General features: G+C 39.2%; 1 protein-coding gene across 1 annotated transcript; it reads right to left on the reverse strand.

Annotated features, from left to right (window-relative positions):
• Positions 1–10,622: 10,622 nt before the first annotated feature.
• Positions 10,623–20,976, reverse strand: abhd17ab (abhydrolase domain containing 17A, depalmitoylase b). Its single transcript, XM_073476768.1, has 5 exons — positions 20,196–20,976; positions 18,829–19,184; positions 16,510–16,704; positions 15,605–15,784; positions 10,623–12,011 (listed from the first exon to the last, which is right to left on the reverse strand). Exons 2-5 carry the CDS (start codon positions 19,176–19,178, stop codon positions 11,786–11,788), a joined length of 951 nt encoding a protein of 316 aa, XP_073332869.1. The 5' UTR covers positions 19,179–19,184; positions 20,196–20,976; the 3' UTR covers positions 10,623–11,785.
• Positions 20,977–21,220: the final 244 nt, after the last annotated feature.

Genomic DNA, 21,220 nt, shown 5'->3' on the forward strand with positions numbered 1-21,220 from the left:
TAGTGATACTGGAAGTTTATTCCATTCAATTGCAGCCATGTAGAAAAAGGTACTTTTGCCAAACGAACTCCCGAATCTAGAAAGAATCAAATCTGTTGAGCTTGCAGAAGAGGCACTTCATTTAACAGGTCTGCATATTTTGTGGTAAGTACGTGGGAATACCAAGAAACATATTTTAAATTTATTTTAAATAACCCCGAAATTACCACAACAATTACCTCAAAATATTTGGCTACAGCTGGTAATTTCTTGAATCATTTTGAAACTTCAAATATGTTTCTTGGTATGTTATTATCATTATTATTATTATTATTATTATTATTATTATTATTATTATTATTATCTGTTTTTATTATTTTCTTTTCTTATTATTATACCTCTTATAATAATAATAATAATTATTATTATTATTATTATTATTATTACAAAGTGTAATGAGTGTAGATAAATGATTCACAACAGTGCAACACATACAATAATAAAACAAGCAAAGGCAAAACAAACTGAAAACAAACTAAAAAAGGAAGCGAGCATTTCAGGAGAAAGCCATTTTAAAAATAAAGTGTTTTAAAGAGAGATTAAAAAGAGGAAACAGAGAAAGTCTGCCTGATCTAACCACCAACTTACATTGAAATTTATGCTGATCATGCCTTAAAGCAATATTATGGAGAAATGATTCTGAAGCTGTTAGTTTAAGGTTAAAAAGTTACATAATGTTGCTTTAATTTCCAACTTGCCCAAAGTATGTTGTTTTTTTTTACACTCTCACCACTTCCTTATAATTACAGTCCAACTGTGGAACAATTTTCATAAATGTAATTTATTTAAAAAACAACAACAACTCACTTCAATTTAGTGGCACGCTGTGGGGAAGTTAGACAGAAACTAGTTGGAACTTAAAATGACATGATCAGCAGAAGATCAGCAGAAACCGAGTTGGAAGTTCCCGGGAAATGTATTTAAGAAATTACCAGTTATTTATCAACCGCTTATTGGAAAATGGCTGAATTATATTATTAAACGCTGTTGGGATAATCAGTTTTGAGGTAATTATTGTGGTAATTTGGGGGCAATTTCAAATATGTTTCTTGATAATTACCACCTGCACCTACTGAAGTTTGTGTTACTCAGTTATATGTTTGTCTCTGAAGTGATTTCATTAGTTGGACAGATATTTGGAGGCCTCACTAAGAACAATTTAATGGGTGGGTCCCCTCTTTTATGACTCTTTTTCCAAAAGGAAGACAATTAAGCTGTTGAAATGATGGTGAACAAAGATAAAGACTTAACTTAATGATAGTATCATTATTTTGTTTAAACACAACTCTGTTTTGTGATGTCTGTTGTGTATCCTGCTATTAAAGTACATCTATCTGACTACACAAACAGCTTCAGGTATTCTTCTTCTGATGCTTTGGATGGATGCAGGCAGCTCCGCATCCGTCTCTTTACCCTTGTGCTGTGACAGACAACATGCTCGGCCCTGTTAAGATTGACATTATCAATAAAAGGCCCAGAGGCAGTTCTGGACAGAGCCCAAGTTATTTTGCTGAGTGGAAGACATTTCTGCTGACGTGAATGCAGCAGTCACGACCTTCCTTTCCTGAAACTGAGTTTGCTGCTTCGCTGGTCAAACACTTTTCCAGGAATTCAAAGACAAAAACACAATTTTGACATTCACAAGAAGTAATTCAAAACGTGAAAACTGGACTATAACTTTCTTTCACAAGCCGATGACTTTCACTCTCATTCAACATGTGAACTTGTTCTTTATCCATGAAATCAGGATGTGTTCAAAATGTACTCCTTTAGAAGCAATTAAAAGAAAACCGAGCACATTATTCAGCTACACGCTGCTACCCTATGTATCTTATATATATTCATACACGCCTTAGATGAGTTTGAGCTCATTGTTTTAAGACGTACAACCAACAGGCACAACAACAACTGCAACGATCAAAGAGCTTTGCTGTCTCATTAGTACTCAAACACTGACAAAATCAAAATCAAAGCGAAAAACATTGTCCACAGCAATTAATGTGGGAGAGGCAACACAGCATGAAACAAAGAAAAATCAAACAAAAGTGTGTGCGTGTGTGTGTGTGTGTGTGTGAGAGAGAGAGAGAGAGAGAGAGAGAGACACACAGAGAGAGATTTCTGATGTGAACTTCTGGACCAGACAGAAAACTGTAGGTTACTGTTGCAGAGTGGAATTATTAGATCATTAAGGTTTTTTTTACTCAAAAAAAACAAGTGAAAGGTCATGCCAAGAGCTTTTTCCATGTGTTATTTTGAAGAAGCTATGTAAATGTCCACTGCAGTTGACATCATGTGTCATCTCAAGAAGTGATTCAGGAATAGCTGTCAAATCATTTTATTCTCAGATAAGTCCAAACAACATGTTTTTAACCAGATACGAGATTTAATAAGAGGTTTTAATAATAAAGAATTTGGATAAAAGTATAAGAAGTAATATTTTTCTTGTACATCTTTCATCTGTCCCTTAAAATACATCTGCTGGAATCTAAATGGGCAGAATATACCCTCGGTGCATAATGTCTGAGTAAACTGATTCAGCAAAACTGGGGGGAAAAAGACATCGTTATGATGTCATATCTAAAATTGACAAACAGATGTTAAAATATTCATCAAATGGAATTATAGACAAGTATTTGAGGATCCGTCACCTGGTGATACAGACATGGTATTTCAACTTAATTGGAAAAAATGGCTTCTGAACATCTGTTAACGGAGTTGGAGCTGGAGCCTCTCTGCACTGTATGAGAAATGTATCCTGTGGATGGCTTTCAATATTTTCAATGTCAGTGATATTTTTACAATTTTCATTTTGTTTGTTCAATTTTGTTGGTGTGCAAAGGGGGGGTTCAGGCCTTTTTTAGCCTAATAGCTGTTTGATTCTATTTGATTTCCTGCTAACAGCTGGATACAAACTCAATGAGCTTCATGACTTTGGAGGTGACCTGAGAAACAGGTTGTTGCTCTACTTGAATAGTAAGGACAAGGCTATATTTCCGGTGTGACTGCAAATGCAACAGCAAGATCATGAGAGTGAGCACAGCCATGACGACCAGGCACAAATAAATGTCCCCTCACCTCAGGACAAGAAATAAAAACAGTTACATACTCCCTGTATTGCTAGAGGAAATTTGCAATTGCATTTGACAGAAAGAGCTCTGCGTGAGAGTGAATCCGAGAAGAAAATAATAAAACACCAAGGATGGGAACACCAACATTAGAGCCCACCATGGACTACAAAAGAGACTGCAGAAAAACATCAGTGAGATATACATAATGCACACGGCAAAAGACGCTCAGAAAGAATGGTAATGAGAAAGAAAAGCGAGAAATAGACTCAGCAGGCATGCTGGGCAGCCTTCCTTAAATAAATATGCGCCATAATACAAAAGAAGAAAATATTCTCGACCATGTAATGCTGCAAACCAATGACAGGAAGCTGCAGTTCTATTTGAATGCTGAGACTTCATCAGAGTTAATCCTACATATTAGCATACATATATTTATATATATACAATATATATACAGTATAAATACAGTGTGTGTATGTGTATATATAAGCTTAAACCTGCATAAATAATGACTTTAATAAAAAAGAGCAAATGCCAGCAGAATTGCCAGCTGTTGTACTCATACTTGTGGCAGCATATCTCCAGAGTAACAGCTAACTGCTGCTAACTGTAGCTGCCATTAGCGAGTTAGCTTGGTTAACCGTGCATCTAGTGGACGGAGAGCTCGGAGCAATAGGGGGGTGTTAGTAGACCAAAAAAAATCAATGTTTCAGCGTACACCAGACATCGTAATGTCAAAACTGTTATTTCTCTTCTTTATGAATGCAGGTACCAAAAAACAGGCGCTCTTTGGATCCAAGGACATTTCATGAAACCAAAAAAGAGAGAGGTTAAACTTACTTTTGTTGTAATCACTAAGTCATAACCAAAACATACCAACGCATGTTGCTTCGCTAAAATTTGTAGAACCTTTAATAAATGAGTCTGCACGCTTCAACTCACACAGTCTTCATCAGGGCTTATAAAAAGCAAGTAGCAGCTCACAGATACATCATGGCTGGTGTCAGCTGGCAAAACCAAATCTTCACAGGTGCAGTCAAAAAAAGTGGGTGCACTGTGTGCTCAATAATGCAAGGCTTATTTAGAATTGGCAAATTCATCACAATCAATATCATGTAATATTCACAATCATATAGGAAAATAATTACATTGAATAAACACATAAAACAGTTGACATATTGATGTATCTGTGAGCTGCTGCTGGGTTTTATATAACCTGATGAAGACTGTGACTGAAAACGCTGAGGCTCTAAGTCCACAGCAGTGTGCTTTGGTATTTTCTGGGTTATGACTTATTGATCACAAAGCAAAGCACGGCTCTAACCTCTCTTTTTTGGTTTTTATAAAATAATGACTTTATTTCATCCAGAATTGATGTACACTGTGTTCGAACTGTGTCCTTTTATCAAAGCGAGCATCACAGTCTGTATCTGCAGCCTTGTGTCACAGTCAGTTCCTGGCGGCCTTTTTTTCCTTCCCCATCCAAACCCTTCACACTCATATATAGTTAAACAAGAACATATCAGCATCTCATTGAAATATTCAGGCCTGTACGTGTTTCTCTATCTCTCAAACTGATATACAGGAAAGTCTAAATGTTCACTGCACTACAGCTCTCTAGTTGAGAACATTCAGAGGCAGCTCTTTTGATTCACAAGCCTTGTTTTAAGTCTTCTGTTGTCGAGAGCCAGCTCATCCAATTCCTTTGATACATGTCAACATAAAAGGCTTTCGGTGCTCGGGGCTGTGTAAAAGTCAGTGCATCTGAGGAGTGTGTGGATGGCTGCTGGTAGTGTTTGATGCAGTAGGTCAGGCTGCACTAACTTTGCCTTACGCAGGGGGGATGTGCCGCTGCAGCTGCTTTTAATCCGTAAGAGCATTTGAGTGGGACAACACCAGCTTGTTTATGTAGTCCATTGAAAAAGAGCTGGCACAAGTGTGTGTGTGTGTGTGTGTGTGTGTGTGTGTGTGTGTGTGTTCTCGGGGAGGAGGGAGGCGCAGCTTACGATCCATCTGTCCCTGTTTCCCCCACATGTCAACATGGAGGCAGACAGTGAGGGGAGGCTGGGACAGACCTGAGTCCTTGTACTGGTTTAATTAAAACACATCATTTGAACCTTTTTATTTGCCACGGATGATAACAAGCCCATCCCAACACACCACTCCTCAGAGGAGGAAAAAAACACACAACACACACACACCAGGCAATTAAAGACTCATTTACTCATCAGCCAATTATTCACCCGGGCCTTTCTTGGATCCGTCTCGTGCAGCCCTGTGAGGCCTTTCACTACAGGCAGGTCATTATTCACTGAGTGCCAGGACTGCCGTGAGTGGAAAATCAGCCACTGAATGAGACACGCGCAACTCTGATTTCTGCCAAAAAGGCTCCTCTGCTGCAGATTGTATTTATAACAAATACTGTACATAATCCATCCAACCCATGCATGAATATTTACCCAGTATTTGTTTGTCTTTGTTATGCACTTTGCACTGCTTGTATGCAAAATTTGTTGTGTTGGCCATTGGTGATTTGAATACACCTCTTTTCTTTCACATGCTATAATTCCCATCCTATATTCTCCGCCACTCTGGTGCAACATATTCCTTCAGTTCTTGTTGTCCCCTTTGCATGTACGTCTTTTTGTAGTCCACTGAGAGCAAAGTAGACCTGAGGCAAATTCATTGTATCTATATTGACCACTCCAGCAGATTACTGTGACACCTAACTTTAAGGTAACACTTTATAATAACCATCATTGGTGGATTAAACTTGACTTAAAGTGACTAAGAGGATCTTTTAAGTGTTTATGAGACAGTCTCGTGATTCCTCTTATGATTATAAATGAGCTGTGACAGCGAACGAGACCATCAGCTAAAGGACTGCTATTTTTATAAAGTTATTATTAATACCTGATTTCCTGTCAGACCTGCAAAGTGAATGGGATGGATCAGAGTGGAATTTGACTTAGTGTCAGGGGCAACATTTTTCAATTGTTCCTCCAGAAAGTGTTTAGGAGCACGTTTCAGAGTCGGCTGGAGCCCATTTGTACGGACATTTTTTTGGACCTCATAGTTGGATTTAGGGTCAGAGGCAGGCCTGCAAAGTGAATGGGATGGATCAGAGTGAAATTTGACTAAGTGTCATGGGCAACATTTTTCAATTGTTCCTCCAGAAAGTGTTTAGGAGCACGTTTCAGGCCATTTGGAGTCGGCTGGCACCCATTTGTACGGACATTTTTTTGGACCTCATAGTTGGATTTAGGGTCAGAGGCAGGCTTGCAAAGAGAATGGGATGGATCAGAGGTGAAATTTGACTAAGTGTCATGGGCAACATTTTTCAATTGTTCCTCCAGCAAGTGTTTAGGAGCACGTTTCAGGCCATTTGGAGTCGGCTGGCACCCATTTGTACGGACATTTTTTTGGACCTCATAGTTGGATTTAGGGTCAGAGGCAGGCTTGCAAAGAGAATGGGATGGATCAAAGTGAAATTTGACTAAGTGTCATGGGCAACATTTTTCAATTGTTCCTCCAGAAAGTGTTTAGGAGCACGTTTCAGGCCATTTGGAGTCGGCTGACACCCATTTGTACGGACATTTTTTTGGACCTCATAGTTGGATTTAGGGTCAGAGGCAGGCTTGCAAAGAGAATGGGATGGATCAAAGTGAAATTTGACTAAGTGTCATGGGCAACATTTTTCAATTGTTCCTCCAGAAAGTGTTTAGGAGCACGTTTCAGGCCATTTGGAGTCGGCTGGCACCCATTTGTACGGACATTTTTTTGGACCTCATAGTTGGATTTAGGGTCAGAGGCAGGCTTGCAAAGAGAATGGGATGGATCAAAGTGAAATTTGACTAAGTGTCATGGGCAACATTTTTCAATTGTTCCTCCAGAAAGTGTTTAGGAGCACGTTTCAGGCCATTTGGAGTCGGCTGACACCCATTTGTACGGACATTTTTTTGGACCTCATAGTTGGATTTAGGGTCAGAGGCAGGCTTGCAAAGAGAATGGGATGGATCAAAGTGAAATTTGACTAAGTGTCATGGGCAACATTTTTCAATTGTTCCTCCAGAAAGTGTTTAGGAGCACGTTTCAGGCCATTTGGAGTCGGCTGGCACCCATTTGTACGGACATTTTTTTGGACCTCATAGTTGGATTTAGGGTCAGAGGCAGGCTTGCAAAGAGAATGGGATGGATCAAAGTGAAATTTGACTAAGTGTCATGGGCAACATTTTCCAATTGTTCCTCCAGAAAGTGTTTAGGAGCACGTTTCAGGCCATTTGGAGTCGGCTGGCACCCATTTGTACGGACATTTTTTTGGACCTCATAGTTGGATTTAGGGTCAGAGGCAGGCTTGCAAAGAGAATGGGATGGATCAAAGTGAAATTTGACTAAGTGTCATGGGCAACATTTTTCAATTGTTCCTCCAGAAAGTGTTTAGGAGCACGTTTCAGGCCATTTGGAGTCGGCTGGCACCCATTTGTACGGACATTTTTTTGGACCTCATAGTTGGATTTAGGGTCAGAGGCAGGCTTGCAAAGAGAATGGGATGGATCAAAGTGAAATTTGACTGTCATGGGCAACATTTTTCAATTGTTCCTCCAGAAAGTGTTTAGGAGCACGTTTCAGGCCATTTGGAGTCGGCTGGCACCCATTTGTACGGACATGGCCTGCAAAGTGAATGGGATGGATCAGATGTGAAATTTGACTAAGGATGAGGATATTTTAAGTGTTTATGAAACAGTCCTGTGATTCCTCTGATGATCATAAATGAGCTGTGACAGCGAACGAGACCATCAACGAAAAGACTGCTATTTTTATAGTTATTATTAATGCCTGATTTCCTGAGAAATTAAAGAAAATGTTGGAAAATGTGCAATGCTAAAGACAGTAAGAGAAAAGAACCCTTGATTCATCCCTTTATCTGGGTCCACACCAAAGCTTCATGGGAGCTATTCTGGGCCAAAACCTATCCTCCATCTAAGTTTTGTCGAAATCCGTTCAGTGATTTTTGTGTAATCCTGCTGACAAACCAACCAACAAACAAAAGGACGGACACAACTTAAAACACAACTATAAAGTGTAATCAACTTTAAAAAAGAGAGCAGAGTCGTGTTCATTATCAATTTCTGATTATGTTTTATTAACTTCTTATTCTCTTTAATTCTTGGAAAAAAAAGACAAAACCTTTAAAAACTAAAAAACAGTCAGTATAATAAACAGTGGATAACAATGTGTGATGACAGAAATGATCGCCACAGATGTTTTACACCGGAGAAACAAACATTTGAATAACAGACAAAACAAAAGCTTTTCAGTTGTCTCCTTGGAGCTCATCTGTCATTGTTTCTTTAATCAACCCACACACTTCTTCTGCTCTAGACACAAACTCACGGCTTTGCTGTATTGCTTAGTTATACTCCTCCACAAACAGTACATTTTAACAGCTTGAAAAGAAGAAGGAAAAAATAAAAAATAAAACACCCACAACTTGGTAATTTATGCTCTTCAAACTCTGTTACTGCATATTTGAAACCAAATATGATATGATGAAACATCATTATTTAACAAATTTACATTTAATTTGTATCCTAATGTATGAAAGCGGGAAAAGATCAGACCAATCATGTAGATAAATAAAAGTTAACAAAAGAACTTAAATATGAACATTTTTGCCTTTGGTTAAGAAGATACCAACATAAAAAGCAGGTACAATGGGTAAAGCGCTTAAAAAAAAGAAGGAGAAAAAAAGATTTACACTTTGGTTCAAACATACACAAGAAAACCTGAAAATCCTGACTTCTCTTCAAAAACAAAACAGTCATAATCTCACCTTTCAACTAGGAGATTTAAAAAGGTGCAGCACTCAATGTCTCAGGTTCATATAAATCAACTCGGTTAGATAAAACACTTCTGTGGCTCGCTGAGTTTTGCACCTTTAGGATGCTTCAGACTGCACCTCGTGTCTGGTTGTAAAACAGCCCATTAAGTGAGAGAAAGAAGGGATTTTTGTCACCACTGAGTGCAGTGAATCTGAAATAGGCAGTAAAAAGGAAGGATTACAATTTATCTTCCTGCCGGCTGATGTAATCTTGCATCAGCTCTTTTTGTATACTTATTACAATATTGTGACAAGAAAAACATAGCATTTGCAGCACAATGGGACAATTTACTACATATTGGTTAGTGATATTTCCCTAAATTATCAGCACAGAAAAACAAAAAGGTAAATTAAAAGGGTGGTGAAACATGTTTGAGCCTCTTCAATTGGTACAAAAGTCACATCAGCAGCTAGAAAACGTATGTACCATTATTATACTCAATTCTGTGTAGTAAAACAATAGTGTTGTCAAGACGTTATGCTTAAATACGTAAAAATACTTAAGTATTATGCAGGTGCATGCCTAGACGCACAAATGTTATCGGCAGTTCTTATACAGACTGTAAACCAGAGAGGAAGGAGACTTTGGATATTCTTCACTCACACACAGGCTGTTTTCTGTCTGTCTTTACCTGCAGCACAGAATTATAATAAAATTGTCATCATCATGCTGGAGAAAAAATGTGCCAAGACGTTGTCCACCTTCTAATGCTCTAGTGTCACTCAGAGGAGCTCCTCACTGTTAAAGCTGTAAAACAAAGAACCATAATGCTGCATTATATTGTGGTAAAACGGCTGTTCCTATGCTTATCTGTATAGAGGTGGGAATGATTTTTTATTCATCAGGAATGATGGAGTGGAACTCATCAATCACTGAAATGATTATAAAATCATTAAATACTTAAAATCCAAAGCGAAGTTTGAATTCCGCTTTTATTTGACAGTTTGCTCCTCAAGATTGAAGTGCAAATAAGCAAAATGGCCGTCAGAAATGAATGCTAAATAAAAAACAAAAAAAACAGGGAAAACAGGTAATTTGCTGACAGCTGTGACCTCCTGGTGTGAGACATAAAAAAGACGAACAAGACTAAAACAAAACAAAACAGACTAACAGACTCTCTGGAGCTGGAGGTATTTTCTATTTGAGGCTCTTGAACGCCCTTCTTAAATCTTTAAACATTATTTTTTAATAAAACTCTTATCTCTGTCTGGATTCTATTTCATTTTATTTATATTTTTATTATTATTGTTGTATTCTTTTTGTGAAGCACTAAATCACATTGTCAAGAAAAAGCGCTATATAAATAAAGTTTATTATTATTAACAAGGCAGCTAAGCTTGTCTTGGTTCTGTAAAAGAGAGAAACTTTAAGTCAGAAGGTTTACAGTTGTGTTTTTTAGTTGAGTAGGAAAAATAGGTATGTGATTATTTACTTTTTTGATATTTCGTGAGTTCATTTGTTTATTGATTAGGCTAAAAAAGCTAGGAGAGTTTGTGGAGCGTAGCAAACTCGCCACTCACACGCGTGCTATTCTATCAGATAATCGCTTTATGAACAGGTTAGGCTAGGGCTAGCTGATTAGAATGCTAACTTTGACATATCTCTGCAACACAATACACAGACGTCTTTGACATAATGTCAAAACTGTTATTTATTCACATACTGCTACTCCCACTTTATGACCGGGTTACAGATGTGGTGCGGAGAAAGTCGAAGTAATGATGGAAAGAAAATATTAAGCCTTAACGGCTCGTGATTTGGTCTGTACCTCAGTTTCAGGATTATAATCTGGTTCATTACTTGCTTGAAACAAAAGCCCTCACACTGGCTGCTTCTGAAGTCTTTGCTTAAAGGATCTGAGGAGATTTAGCTGACGAAAACAAAACAGACACAAACAAATGTGAAACACACTGACCCTAATGACTAAAAGAGGGTTACCTGAGCAAAATATTCAGTACAGCGAAAAACAAAATGAAACACACAAAAACTCAAATTCATCTCCATGTATGTGTGTCATGTACATACATGAGGGGGGTAGGGTATTAGAAACACCTTTCAATATAATGCAGTCCAATGCAACACAACCAATCAAAACAAAATAAGAAGTAATTCCCTCTAAAGAGGATTCAATGTAGGGCTGGATTGCATTTGACTTCATTCAATGTACAGAACTAAGTTACAAACCTGTTGCTATTATTTCAACAGGTGATCAGAAAACTAAAATATTCCTCCAACACATGTCAGAAGCACTTCAGAGAGAGTCTTTTAAGAGTTTCCCTTTGCTGCACCATCTAATTTGGGGTAACTGAAGAAATTAAAGCTACAAACAAACTCTGAGTAAGCTGGAAAATTCCACAAAATGCTCCACGTGGACCACAACTTAGCTGACCTACATGATTACTCACTGTTCTGTTAAACCTCCCCATAATTCTTCAATTCAAGAGTCTTTTTTCCTGTCCGTATTATTGCACAGTAAATAAATGTATTTGTAGCTAACAAATGGCAGCTGTACTGTTAAAGTAACAGCTAAAAAACGACAACGGTCTAAATGCAGTTTGTGACAAAGTCTTTCTCACTCACGCCCTTCTGATGTTTATGAACATACTTCTTTTCTACATGTCGCATCAATCCACGGTCCATTAAAGGCATACCGTGTCCTCGAAAACGAAGCACCATAGTGTGTGAAGCGTTACACCGTCTGGAAGCTGCGGTGAGCTGAGGGACGGTTAGGTGACTCTTGGACCAGGAAAAATGGTAATGATGGTGTCCGATCATGATGGTCTTCGTGGTGATAGGTTAGGCGTGCTGTGCAGCCAACTCCTGTCCTATGAAGCGGCGCAGACGCTCCAGATATTGGCTGTACAGTTCAATGTCGTTGTGTCCTGCTCCCTCCACCCACAGAGGCTCCACAGCCTTGGGGCAGCGCTCGAAAAGAGCCAGGCCGTGGGAGAAGTCGATCACTTCGTCCTCTGTCCCGTGGATGATGAGCACTGGGGATGTGATTTTGGACACTTTCTCAATGCTTAAAAAAAAGGGAAAAAGAACAGAAAATCAAATTTTAAAGACATTCAATATTTACTTCCCCTAAAAGCAGATTGCAGAGATCAGGTTTATAGTGACGTACAGTTGACTCTGTGGATCAGGTCATAAAAACGTAACATCAGTCAGTGTGAGTGATCTTAAATATATTTCAATAATTCAGTGAAGCTTTTTTTTTGTGTGGGCTACTACAGTAAATTCTAAGAGCACCAAACGGACGTGAAAAAACTAATGGCGATGAAGACCTGTGTTTCAGCCAAAAAGCTGCACTTGAACACACCACAAACACTACAGCTGATGTCCAGCTAGCTCATACATTCTGCACCTGTGTGAGAGGAAATACCTCTCTATACCAGCAGATGGCAGTAGTCTGTATTCGTAATTCACAAAGGGAAACCCGCAAAACTCAGAATTGCGGATACACAAACCATTGCTATGATGAAGGAACGTTTCCTCCTCTCACTAATATAGCCACTTCTAAATCAAGAATATGTCTGACAGGCATTAAATAAGTAGAAACCTCACTACATGGGTGAAATTATGGATACTACAGCGACAGGATCTTTTCCCTTTTCTCTTCCTGTGCATTTATTTGCTTAGCTGAACAGCCAATCAGGGTGATTTCTCTCACGACAGGCTCCGCAGCATATTCAACACGCTCTTTAGGACAAAAACCGACAAGGGCTGACTAGTGCCAATAGTGAGGGACACAACACAAAAACTAGGGCGACGGGCACTTACTGATGGCCCTGACATTCTGTCAGCCTGGTGTGTCGCGACCCTAATGGGCTATAAAACATATTTATTGCTTTGAAACTAGAATAATATTATGCTGTCATAATTTTTGTTAATTAAAAACCAGATCACGTGTAGATTCACTGACAGGGACATTGGTTTTATCTATGCAGTGCAGATTTGATGCTTGTGGACAGCACAGAATACAAATATACTTTCAATGAAAGAAGAATACAACATTGGTAATAATCTCAGGAGGAGCTCAAAGAATATTGACAAAGTTTGACTCTCCTTGTATTGGACTCTAACTTTTTGTTTTTTAATTGCTGATTTACATCCCTTTGCCAAAAGGACAAGACACAACATAGCTCCAAAATTATAGGCAAAACACAAAATCCCCAGCACAGCTTCCTCCATATCAGATAATCAACCACCCCACACATGGCCTCTATGACTATTTTAAGATACTTTCACGAGGGAGGCATTTTGGATCATCTGTATGTAAAAACAAAAGGAGGTTTTATTTCAGAAGCCGTTGGACTTGTGAACAGTCACAGCACAAATGATCTCCGTTATTATCATCACCATCTTCTTGCTGCTGCTTACATTCACCCTGATGCAGATTCAAAAAGATGCACTAAAGGGATTATGTATATTTGTATATTAATGGCTGTTTATATGTTCTGTAATTTGTGTAGCATAAGAAGTTTACAAACCTTAATTTCATTATGCAACCCTGTGTTGTGTAAATGACCTTGTACCTTGTACCTTGTCAAAGGATCGGCCAGTTTACTTTGACGACTAATAAACAAACCTGCACTTTCAACCTGGTCGTAATCCTTATTTATGTCTTTCTAAAAAATGTTGATTCGTGTTTAATCGAATCGTCAATGCGTACTTCTGTTTTAGAGCGTGCTTGCCTTGAATTGCCCCTTGAGGGATGAATAAAGTATTCTGAATTGATAGAATATGTGATCAGTTTATGTTTTATCGACATAAATGAATATATTTATCACCAAACACAATATAAAATAGATACCTACTTGAAAAATGTACAATTGTTTAATCTTTAAAGTATAATCAAGTCTTCTCATGGAATATTTCATAGAGAAAACAGGAGAGACAGCTACAGACAGACAGATACACACACAGAAAGGAGGGCTGCCAGCTGCCTACTCTGAATGTGGACAACAGGCGAACACTGGAGGCTTTCTCAGCTCACTACACACACAGCGAGGCTTTCCCTGGTTTCCTACAACCTCTGCGCCTCACCCACTTGTACCATCTGGGACTAGACTCTGTGTTAAGGCTTGCATTGGCTGCTATTGACCTTCATCAGACACAGCCACTAAAACTAAACTGACAACAAGAACAGAAGGGATAGAGTCTCGCTAATGATAACATTACTCTGCGTTGCGTCTGTCCAGGATGAGGGAATTGTTTAGTGGCCAAGGTTTAAAAATAAAATAAACACAGTACCAACACACCACAGTCTCCACCCACGTTACAATCGCACACAAACGTGGGGCACCAAATCTCTTCGGAGTAGGAGGTAGAATATCTGACAAGTACTTTATCACAGCCAGCCACCTGCTGTCTGCAGTATTACTACTTCATGTTAAAAGGATCAAATCAGTTTAATTATAGCTGCTCAATATGATTTTTTCCCTGGTATTTAAAAAGCGTGGCATGAATAAGCACTCAGAGTGTGTGCTGCAGATCTAAATTAACAGTCATGGGCAATTTGGGAGAAAACATGTGGGACAAGACTTCATTACTTGTAAGCAGGAGGCGGTAAGTCATACACTGTTGTTGACAGTTTAACATTAACTTATACAACTTCACTTTTAGACATTTGATTTTAATATAAAAATTCAAATGTGCTGTAGAGGACTAATAAAACAGTAGGTACATTTTGGCGAAGGTGAACTTCCACACAGGTTTTGCTTGGACGATGGTAGTTTACCAGGTAATTGAAGGATAAGTTCATACAAAAATGTCACCATTTACACAATTTTTAAACCAATATTTTCACCAAAGCTGCCAAGCTAAAAGCATATGCACCCCATCTGAAGTTAGTGCATGAGCTCAACTGCGCGACGAAGGCATAAAAAACATCTGGCCTATGAACCTATGTACAAGCGCCTGGATTTAAATAATATATTTCATGTGCCACATCTTATCATTTATTGATTTTTTTAAATGAAAGGGGGTTCTGTGCTGATTAACTTATGGATCTATTCAGCAGTATTAGGATGGCCATTACATCTGACGTTATCATGTGTGAATGATGCAAAGTGCTGTCGCCAAGATAACACAGACCTCTGTGTCAGAATTCATCTTTGAAATACTACAGTATTTGGATGCCCTACTTACATTTATGAAAATAAAGTATAAATAATACCCATACACGGATCAAGAAAAGGCACTTAAAAAAAAAATCATCACAGCACTAAAATGCGACCTGAAAGGACAGAGGCTGTTCTTTCAGCGCAGATGTTTGTCTTGGACAAGAAACGCTCTCACAAGCTCAAGTGGCAATTACTCTCTTCTGTTGGCAGATCTGTCATTACGTGGAAATGCCAACTGGCAGCAAAATATTCTGAATGTGTGTATCATGATTACATGAACACCCTATTAAGGACTTCATTGATGTAAAAAGATTTCTTTGACAAAAGACAACCATACATTAAAATGTGCCAACCTAATTATACCATGCACTAAGATACACATATTTATTTAATATAATTTTACTTTGTATTTAAACAATCAAATGTTGGAAGATGTTATATCTGAGACTGGTTGAAAAGGGTACAAGGAGACGGAGAAAGAGAGACTTACTTGGGGAAAGCGTCGAAGCAGTATGTTTTCTTTGTGTCTGGAAAGGCCACTCTCATGCCAGATGTCAGAGGTGAGTGCAGAACCACGGCGGCACACTCATACCGTGACGCCAGGTCTACAGTGGGTACTGTACCAATGCTCTGTCCGTACAGGATTATATTCTCTGGGCTAATGCCATACCTGGTAAAGATTAAAGGTACAAGAGACACTTTTAGCACAGGATAATGAAATAAATAAAATAGTTTATTATTTTTAAATCATAGAAAGTTTAAGCTGTAATTTTAAAATGTTCTGTAATTTTACTGAACTGACTAAAAAGATGAACAAACGTATGCAGCTTAAAAGGTAGGGTATTAAGAACATCCATTTAAAAACAAAAATATTTTTAATAAATATCCTAAAATTATGTAGTGAAGATTGACAGCTGCACCCAAAAGTAAATTCACCTCAACGAACCCTTAGACAATACTCTGTAGTGTCATGTCATCCCAGGGCTACAGCCGCATTAAGGCAGCTCCGCTTTCACTAATGAGACACTTTATCACACCACAACGTCCTTGAGAGACATCTCCCCCCAAGCCTTCCCTCTCTTCATCCATTCATCTCACTCTTTCTTATTCCCATGGCACCTGTCTACACTCTGCTTTCCTCATTCCATCTCTGTCCTCATCACAACCTCTGCCACTTTATCCTCACAGCTTTTTCTTTACTTGACCCTCTTCTACCCATCTCAATTTATCACCCCTTTGTGGCTTTTTTTGGTGCTATGCTCGGCAGTAGTAGGTATTTGAATTCATCCAGATTCTTGCTCCTAATCTAAACTAACTTGGTCTCAGCAGACTAAGACACTGTGAAATAAATCATCCCTTGAAGGACACATATGGGCCAATTATGTCAAAACGCACCGTGTGCGCAGGGCGTGCCAGGCAGCATCTATGTCTGCGTAGAGGTTCTTCTCAGTGGGCTTGCCAGTGCTGACGCCGTAGCCTGAGTAGTCGTAGGAGAAGATGTTGCAGTTGATGCGAGTGCCAAGTCCGATATAGAAACTGCTCATCTGGCCAAGGTCGACGGCGTTACCATGAGAGAAAAGTACTGTAAATCTGAAAGGATGCAGGTCAAAAGACAAGTTAGTACATGGTGCAATAGTTAATGAGGCACAAATTCAAAGGTTTCTATCTCTGAAAAGTAGTAATTCATACCTCGCATGTCATCCTTGCAGCATTAATTCTACTTAAAATGATTTATCTGGTGATTTATTTCGCTTTTAAATGTTTGTAAAGCACTTTGTAACTTGTTTTTGAAAAGTGATATATGAATAAAGTAAGTTGTTACATATGAAATGTCCTTATTTATTGCAAAATGACATCATTTCATATAGTAGCTAAATATACAAGATGTACATATGAGTAGTGGTCCTTTTTTTACAGGATCTAGGATGACTAGAAAACAGCACTAGTAAATGGACCAAAGGAAAATTAACAGCTTTAGTTGAGACTTTGTTCACATTTTTGTGTGCTAATGCTGTCAAATGTATTGATACTTTGATACTTTATCGATCAAATTTGATAAACTCAGGGAAAAAAACTCCTGCACACTGTCCACTTCACTTGCAATTAAGTTTAATGAGAACAACGTTTCGGTACTTAGACCTTCATCAGGTTATCTTGTCTTATTGGCCCTTGGTCTTCTCCTACGCACCTGTCGTTCCTCAGGTGAGCAAAGCTGTACTCTGTGACATTTGATAAAATCTAAAGTACCAAGGCTATAAAAAAACAGCTCTACAATCAGATTTTGAACCCCTTCCTGCACACATATAGTATGAACATGATTACAAATGTGTTGGTATGTGTTCAATGACTGTTTCTTTTCCAGCACTGTGTGCAGTTTGTTAGTAATAAGAAAAAAAGAGAAAACTATCCTGCAGATTAACATTCTGGTATTGTGACAACCTGGCCTACTGTGTGCTATACCGTGTGTAAAGACACTAAAAACTCTACTGCACTTCATTTGAAGCAGAAACAGTCACATGAGGGTTTAACATTGAAACAAAAACAAACAATGCAGTTCATCACACGTTCTCTGTCCACGAGTCCGACCTGGTAACTCTACACTGAATCAAACCACAAGAAACCTGTTGTTAAGACAAACATTGGACTTCATGCCAATACATCTTTGTGTAAAAGTGCTGCGTGTTGGAGGATTGGTTTACCATGACTGACTCCTGCCAGATGACTCTTACTTCTAGACATTTTGTATAACCTGAGAAGCAGGGTATCCACTATAAAAGCTTGGTATTCTAGCCCTTGCCTTTTATTCATGAATGCATGTTGTGTTCTCTGGAGAAATTGGATACTTCTTCTACACACCGACTGTTTTGAGATCCTCCCTCAGCAGTTTTGTTTATGAAACCCGTACGGCCCGCGGCTTTGCTCTTGGCCTCTCCGCTCCGAATGCGGCATAACAATGACAGTGCCATATCACGTCTAGTTTGGTTTCATTCTTGTGTAATACTAGACATTAATGCAAAACACACAGACTGTAACACAAGCCTGTCCATGTCTTTTTAATTGATTTGGTGAATTAATCAGCAGGAGCACAGTGCAGCAAGATGAGCATAAAACCAAACATAAAACTCAACTTTTACATCTCAGCACAAAACATAAAACTTTTGCTGAGGTTAAATGATGCAATCGTTAAACTGTCTACCAATCACTGTCAATGAAGTCATTGACACAGACCTACAGGAGAGAAAGCCAGACACCCGGAAATTTTTGTCTCTAGCTCTCTGTGAACTGATATCTTGTCAGTGAGTGGAAGACTTTTTTAAAATGATGATCATTATCAAGAACCAGAATTAATGAGAGCAGGTGAAACTAAAAACATTCAAGTTCCTACTAACTGGAGGGACAAAACAGAACGGAAAAATGTGAATGAAAGGAAAAAGAAACTGTTAAAGTAAATGGGAGGGATCCATGGAAAAGCAGGAAGAGAAAATCCCGAGTTGGCTGAGTCAACAGGGAGACAAGTGAAGGAAGTAGACCTGGATGTAAGCAGAAGAAGACTGACAAGAAAGGAAAGAGTGGAAACGCTTCTGAGGAAGTGTGACACGCTCATAAAATGAATACGAAAGGTCAAGCAAGCGGTAGTCTATAAAATAAATGTAAAAAGTCAATTAGTAGCTCCACAGTGACTCAGAAGGTAAGTAAATCTTTCCAACCACCTACCTGGCGTTAGGAACACAGCGAATGTACATGCAGCCGACTCTGTTCCCTCTACTGGATCGAGTGAGGAACACCTCCGTCGTGTCCAGCTCTCTCTGCGAGTACTGAAACTCTGCTCGCTCCGTCAGGTGGAGCTTCCATCTCCCCTCCACAGCCCCGGCGACTGACGCTCCGCTCCGGGACCGCAGGCTGGATGGACCCGTCGCTGCCTGTGCAGCAGGGCCTGCATCTGGGTCTGGAAGAAAGGCGTACGTGGGCTCGGGGGGCAGGAAGGCGAGCTTGGCTGCGATGCGGCTGGGGCAGGGCGGGCAGCAGAACAGGCAGCAGAGCTCGCTGAGAGAGAGGCCATTCATCCTTCACTGTGCAGGAGGACGACAAGAGGATCACTGTGCTATTGAATCACACATCAGCCCATTGTTGACACAATGAGATACTTATCACAATGTAATGTACAAGGCATGCAGTCAAAGTGTGGCAGCAACGATGATGAAAATGTTACAGCTAAACAGCTGTAAACAGCTAGTTTGCAGCTAGATATATAGCATTTCATCAGCAGCATTTCATTTTTGATACAGCTGCATAGAATTGTCTTTATTAAAATGTTTACTATGCAGAATATTCCCTAAAAACAATGTATAGACTCACACTTATGTCCCACCATAAGTGTGTGGAGGTGTCTGTATCTGCAGAGAACCTGCTTTTCAACTGTACTTTCCTATTTCCTTATTATTTCGCTGTGTTCAGGAAGTTTCTGTGCGTAAGTGACTGAGTGAGTGAGAAAGATATTTGATCGTTCAGACTCATTCCCAGGTTGTCAAATATCCACGCTTTTGGCTTGATGTCTTGTATTTGATGATTTGACTCAACAAACTACCTTTCTCCAGAACCACTTGCTGCACCTTTAACATCAGACACATCCTGCACAGTATACCTTTAACACATTAATCATTTTTAATCATCAATTTCCTGGAGTCGTCTTCAAATTGCTGCCTAAGATGTTGTTACCAGTACATAAAACGAAAAAGGGCAGCAAACCCCTACAATTGAGGGGCTGGAACCAATTAATATTGAGCATTTTAGGTTTGAAAAATGACTCAAATTAGAAATACATTTTCAAAACAGTTGCTAATTAATATACATGTCCATCAACTGATCAATCAATAGCTTCAGCTCTGAAAATGAACACTTTGTAGATGTTGGTTGAACTAAATAAGCTTCACTTGAGGCCCTGGTAAACAATAATGATTATAATTCATTACTTGAACACATTTAGAGCTAATCATCAACAGACAAGCCAGTTATTTAAAATAATTATTGCATTGGGCCTCACAGTTTAAACATGCAAGGCAAGACAACAACAGTAGACCTACCTGTTGATCTGAAGAGCTTTGTCTCCAAGTTAAAGTCAAAGAGAGGCTCTGCTGAGACTAAAATAAAACAGAAGACTTCCTCCACTTGAGCCCAGATCAAACACAGGATACTGTTTGTGAAGTGCCTTGTCAGCAGAAGAAGGAGAAAGTAGTGGAGCCTGCCGGCTGACAGGGAAGTGTTATTTACGGTGTATCTGCTGTGTTTTCCGTGTGCTGACTGAAGTCCAAATCACATCCATTTTGTCCACTTGTTGAGGGTTCAAACTTGCCTTCAGATACAAACAAAATTTGCTCCTGGATATTTACGTAAAACTACAACTTTCCTGGGTCTAGTTTGACTTGTGTTGACTGAAGGTTTTCCACTGCAGCCTTGACCTCAAAGACAACAAAACAAACTACAAAACACTCTTCAAACGCAATTTAACACTCACAGCGCGGTTCCCTCCTGTACGAGTCCGTGTTAAATCATGAACATCGGTAACGACAAGTCATATTTGCCCGGAGAGAGAAGGTATTTGTCTGCGCGTACCAGCTAACGCTACGCTGGCTTAAGCTAGCAAGAAGGCATAAACACGGATACTCAGTAAAAACAACGCTCCTTCGAGGACACCCGACGTCAAACAACGTCGATACACAGTTTCCGACGCGTGTCTTCGTCTCCGTGAACCCGTTATGGGCTGTGCTGCCGTGTCCTAGGACTTTACGGATGGCGTCTGGTCATTTAAATCCATGTCCGTGCGGTGTTTTCCTACTTCTCCGCTGTTTCACCGCATCCGGAAGCGACAGCTGACCGGATGTGACGTAACTAGTTTCCATTGGACAATTAAGGGAAACTTGTTATCAGTGTTGTTAAAGATGACATGCTTGAACTTTATTGTTCATTTGCACCTAGGAAGAAAAATGAGGTAATTTGGTACAGTATCAGCTCCTGAATCATCACAGATACTGTATATGAATGACTAAATGTTTAACACTGATTGTTGTGAGCCCATTACAACTTATTTCTTTATTTATTTCTTAGTAAG

The sequence above is a fragment of the Pagrus major genome, chromosome 11 (assembly GCF_040436345.1).
Source record: "Pagrus major chromosome 11, Pma_NU_1.0".
NCBI lineage: Eukaryota > Metazoa > Chordata > Actinopteri > Spariformes > Sparidae > Pagrus > Pagrus major.

Bases quoted from the DNA above. Each gene is read 5' to 3' on its own strand.
- abhd17ab (XM_073476768.1), bottom strand. From the start codon at position 19,178: ATGAATGGCCTCTCTCTCAGCGAGCTCTGCTGCCTGTTCTGCTGCCCG. The intron at 15,785-16,509 runs GTGCGTTTTGAC...AATCTTTACCAG, and splicing joins TGGCACGCCCTGCGCACACG to GTATGGCATTAGCCCAGAGA. The intron at 12,012-15,604 runs GTAAGTCTCTCT...CTTTTTTTTAAG, and splicing joins TGCTTCGACGCTTTCCCCAA to CATTGAGAAAGTGTCCAAAA.